Source organism: Gadus chalcogrammus, chromosome 4 (assembly GCF_026213295.1).
Source record: "Gadus chalcogrammus isolate NIFS_2021 chromosome 4, NIFS_Gcha_1.0, whole genome shotgun sequence".
NCBI classification, from domain to species: Eukaryota; Metazoa; Chordata; class Actinopteri; order Gadiformes; family Gadidae; genus Gadus; species Gadus chalcogrammus.
In genome coordinates, this window is record NC_079415.1 from 3,148,413 (window position 1) to 3,153,412 (window position 5,000).

The 5,000-nt window shown below is 53.8% G+C and overlaps 1 protein-coding gene across 1 annotated transcript in view; it reads left to right on the forward strand.

The window, feature by feature from the left end:
- Positions 1–5,000, forward strand: part of LOC130380423 (SLIT-ROBO Rho GTPase-activating protein 1-like) — a 17,085-nt gene that overhangs the window by 8,504 nt on the left and 3,581 nt on the right. The window contains exons 11-12 of the mRNA XM_056587615.1: positions 2,684–2,763; positions 3,927–4,107. Coding sequence (XP_056443590.1) covers positions 2,684–2,763; positions 3,927–4,107 — 261 coding nt within the window. The remainder of the gene's footprint in view (positions 1–2,683; positions 2,764–3,926; positions 4,108–5,000) is intronic.

Genomic DNA, 5,000 nt, shown 5'->3' on the forward strand with positions numbered 1-5,000 from the left:
GACGACAGGGGCTGCGGGGGGCGGTGGTTAGACCCAGGCTGGGGGGGGGCGACAGCAGCTCAGGAGGCAGAGCGGGTTGGCTGGTAAACAGGAGGTTGCTAGTTTGATCCCTGGGTCCTCGAGGTGTGTCGAGGACGTGTCCGTTAGCAAGACGCCTCGCCCCAAATGCTCCCTGACGGAAGGTGGCTGGTTCGATCCCCGGCTCCTCCTGGCTAAGTGTTGAGGTGTCCCTGGGCAAGGCACCTCTAACCCTGACTGCTCCTGCCCAGCTGGCAGTCGCCCGGCATTGGTCGACACCGCCGTCGGTGTGCGAATGTGTGCATGAACGGTGGTAAGTCGCTTTGGATATAAGCGTCAGCAGAATCCCCTATATGTGATGCTGGGGTGCTTAGTCGTGCAGGCCAGCGGCTCTCAAATGGAGGGTCGGGAGCTTTAAGTGGCTGGCGGGACGGGACCCAGTGGGCGGTTTGATGACATGATTTAACGCAACCCATTGTCCTTTAAACCACTTCCCTTTCCCTTTTCATTCTCTGGTCCCTCAAGGCACACTAGGCCATAAAAAAGGTGGGGGGGGGACGGGAGGGACAAGTGTTTTATTATTGGATGGGCAGTAGATCACGGTCCGCTGAGTGCACTGCACTGCTCACTGTGCACAATGAGATTCTTATGACAAGGCATTGTTGGTGCCTACTAGTACAAAACACTGGACTGGGAACCAGATCTATCTGCAAGTTCACGCCACATCAGAACTTGGCCTGGCTGGGAAAATCACAATCGTTTATCTAATAGGGGCGGGTTTAATTTATTGACTGAACAGAGGAGCGCCCGATGGGAGCGCCCGTTGAGGCATTTTTATAAACAACAAAGATGGCCGCCTCTGAGGTGTGATACGTGCCGTTGCTCTGATTGGCTGCAGGTCTATCCAATCGCGTCCGGAGTCATTTAGGTCCACGCCCGTTTGAAAACGCCCCTCGGAAATTGAAAATGAACTCAGAGCTTGGTCTGGAAGTTGGTCTGGCGATGCCAGGCTACAAACACGTACTCACTTTGTGGCGATACATAAAAAAAGGCATAAGAAAAAATACACAATATAAAATAAAATACGAGCTATAATACACGGGGTGTGATATAAAATATGAGGTGCTAAAAAGAATGCAGTGTCATGTCTCCCCTTAGTGTTGGTGTGTTGGTGTGTGATTTCTGGCCCCCTTTTAGTGCTGTTGTCATACTTTGCCGACATTTACGGCGTGATTTAGTGCTGCCGGTCAGCATTTATGGTGTCACGTCTGCCGCGGGGCGGCCATGTTTAGCAGGTGTCGCATGCTGCTGTTGTGTAGTGTGGGTGTCAACGCGTAGTGGTGTCGCGCTCCTCTGGATGAATGAACGGGCGAAGAGTGAGTGACAGCGGTATCGACACATTTACCAGACAAACTCTATTATGCTCCTCGCCTCTTTGTCCATTTGTGTGTCTGTGTGTGTGTGTGTGTGTGTGTGTGTGTGTGTGTGTGTGTGTGTGTGTGTGTGTGTGTGTGTGTGTGTGTGTGTGTGTGTGTGTGTGTGTGTGTGTGTGTGTGTGTGTGTGTGGTTGTGTGTCCTTTACATATCTTTGCCCTCATGTACCATGGAAGAAGTCTGCTGTAGAGCGCGTGCTGCTGCACTGCTGACGGTAGCAATTTATCAGCTTAAGCCGCCTCACCTCTCTCTCTCTCTCTCTCTCTCTCTCTCCCTCTCTCTCTCTCTCTCTCTCTCTCTCTCTCTCTCTCTCTCTCTCTGTCTCTCTTTCTCTCTCTCTCTCTCTCTCTCTCTCTCTCTCTCTCTCTCTCTCTCTCTCTCTCTCTCTCTCTCTCTCTCTCTCTCTCTCTCTCTCTCTCTCTCTCTGTCTCTCTCTCCCTCTCTCTCTCTCTCTCTCTCTCTCTCTCTCTCTCTCTCTCTCTCTCTCTCTCTCTCTCTCTCTCTCTCTCTCTCTCTCTCTCTCTCTCTCTCTCTCTCTCTCTCTCTCTCTCCCTCTCTCTCTCTCTCTCTCCCTCTCTCTCTCTCTCTCTCTCTCTCTCTCTCTCTCTCTCTCTCGCTCTCTCTCTCTCCCTCTCTCTCTCTCTCTCTCTCTCTCTCTCTCTCTCTCTGTCTCTCTTCTCTCTCTCTCTCTCTCTCCTCTCTCTCTCTCTCTCTCTCTCTCTCTCTCTCCCTCTCTCTCTCTCTCTCTCTCTCTGTCTCTCTCTCTGTCTCTCTCTCTCTCTCTCTCTCTCTCTCTCTCTCTCTCTCTCTCTCTCTCTCTCTCTCTCTCTCTCTCTCTCTCTCCCTCTCTCTCTCTCTCTCTCTCTCTCTCTCTCTCTCTCTCTCTCTCTCGCTCTCTCTCTCTCTCTCTCTCTCTCTCTCTCTCTCTCTCTCTCTCTCGCTCTCTCTCTCTCTCTCCCTCTCTCTCTCTCTCTCTCTCTCTCTCTCTCTCTCCCTCTCTCTCTCTTTCTCTCTCTCTCTCTCTCTCTCTCCCTAAATCTCTTCCTCTCTCTTACCCTTATTCTTACTCTCTCTCTTATTCTCACTATTTTTTTTCTATTTTTTGCTCTCTTTCTCTCTCTCTCTCTCTCTCTCTCTGTCTCTCTCTGTCTCTCTCTCTCTCTCTCTCTCTCTCTCTCTCTCTCTCTCTCTGGCTCTCTCTCTCTCTCTCTCTCTCTCTCTCCCCCCCCAGTGAGAGTCCGTTCAGTGAGCCCGGTGCCCTAGAGGAGGCGGAGCCTGACGGAGGCACCGAGACCCAAACCAGCGAAGAGGGTATGTGTGTGACCTTTGACCTTCAACGCAGTCCTCCGTCGACCCCCTCCCACACACACACACACACACGTGCGCAGGCGCACACGCGCACACTCCCCTTCCTGGCCGGCACGGCTCTCCATTGGACAATAGTTTCCGTGGCAACAGCAGCCATGGAGACCTAGCTGCCTAGCTCGCTCTTCCTCTTCCCTCCTGTGTGTGTGTGTGTGTGTGTGTGTGTGTGTGTGTGTGTGTGTGTGTGTGTGTGTGTGTGTGTGTGTGTGTGTGTGTGTGTGTGTGTGTGTGTGTGTGTGTGTGTGCGTGTGTGTGTGTGCCAGCAGGAGGGCGTGTGCTTGCTGATGGGGATAGTAATTGGGGCGGTGTTTGTGTGTGTGATGTGTGTGTATCTGTGTGTGTGGCTGTGTGTGTGAAGTGGTTGAATTGATAGAAACGATTTAAGCTCTCACTGTTTGTTTTTTTCCTGTTTCACCTTTCCTTTTTTTTTTTCTTCTTCCACTATCGCAATGCTCTCCTCTCATTGGTTGAACGGAGCGAGTGCGGCAATGCCTGGGAGAGGGATGATTGACAGGTGTGGGGGTCACCTTTATTTCCACGCCAAGCGTGCCGCTTTTATCAGTTCCTTCTGCTTTTTCTCATCCCCTCTCTCTGTCTCTCCCCTCCCCCCACCCCCTCCACTTTCTCCTCCACCTCTCTCCCTATCTCCTACCCCTCTGTCTCCCCTCCTCTTCACCCTCTCTCCTCCACCTCTCTCCCTTCCACCCTCTCCTCTCTATCTTCTTTCTCTCTCCTTCCCTCCTTCCCTCCCTCCTCCACCTCCCCCCCTCTTTCCTTCCTCCTCTCTCCCTCCCTCTCCTCCCCCCTCCTGCTCTCCCTCTCTCCTTCCCTACCTCCCTCCTCCCCCTCTCTCCTCCCTCCTCCCTCTCTCTCCTCCTCCTCCCTCCCTCCCTCCCCCTCTCTCTCTCCCTCCTCCCTATCTCCTTCCCTCCCTCTCCTCCCCCCCTCCTTCCCTCCCTCTCTCCTTCCCTACCTCCCTCCTCCCTCTCTCTCTCCCTCCTCCCTCCTCCCTCCTCCCCCTCTCTCCTCCCCCTCTCTCCTCCACCTCTCTCCTCCCTCCCCCTCCCACTCTCCTCCCTCCCTCCTCCCTCCTCCCCCCTCCCTTCCAGAGGGGGAGTGTGTGGAGGCGGTGGCGCGGTTCGAGTACTCGGGGCGGTCGGCCCGGGAGCTCTCCTTCCAGAAGGGCGCCGTGTTGCAGCTGTTCCAGCGCGCGTCACATGACTGGTGGGAGGGCCGGCACAACGGCAACCACGGACTGGTGCCGCACCAGTACATCGTGCTGAAGGACAGGCATGTGCACACGCACACACACACACACATGCAGGCATACACACACACACACACACATGCAGGCATATGCAGGCAAATGCATAAACACAAACATGCATGCATGCACGCACACACACAGATGCAGGCACACACACATGCACACGCACATGCACGCTCACACGCACGTGCACACACACACATGCACGTGCACATGCAGGCACACATGCACGCCCACACACACATGCACATGCACGCACACATAAGTACATGCACATGCACACGCAGGCACATGCAGGCAGACGCAGGCACACACGCACACGCACACACATGAACATGCACATGCAGGCTCACGTGCACACGTGCACACATGCACGCACACACATGTAAATGCAAATACACCCAAACACACACACACACACACACATACACAGGCACACACACACAGATGGCGCACACGTTGCTGCAATTTACATATTCTTAAAATCAACATGACGACATGACCAGCTGTCGCTTTTTTTTCTGTGTTTTTTTTTCTCGGTGGCGTCTTCTATTAATACGCAGAGGATTTGTCGGGGACTATCTCTCTAACGCTCGTTCATATCTGTCATGGAGAGACGAGCGGGTCGCTATCTGTGTGCCAAGCGGCGAGTTGTCGTTCCAGCCATTGATTGCTGGCCGTTGATTGGTCTCTGATTGGTTACGCCGGGGCCGAGGCCGGCTGAGGCATCGACCGCGTGGCGTGATGGATTCGCGGCGCCACTGGATCGGCCCGCTTTGCTGATTAGCGGACGTATTGACAAATAAAGCTGCTAACCGCACCGCTATCGATCGGCTAACGGGTAATAACTTTGTTAGCTTCAGTACTCTGGTTTAGCCCAGATGGATGGGGTTCTGATTGGTCGAGTGTCACCAGA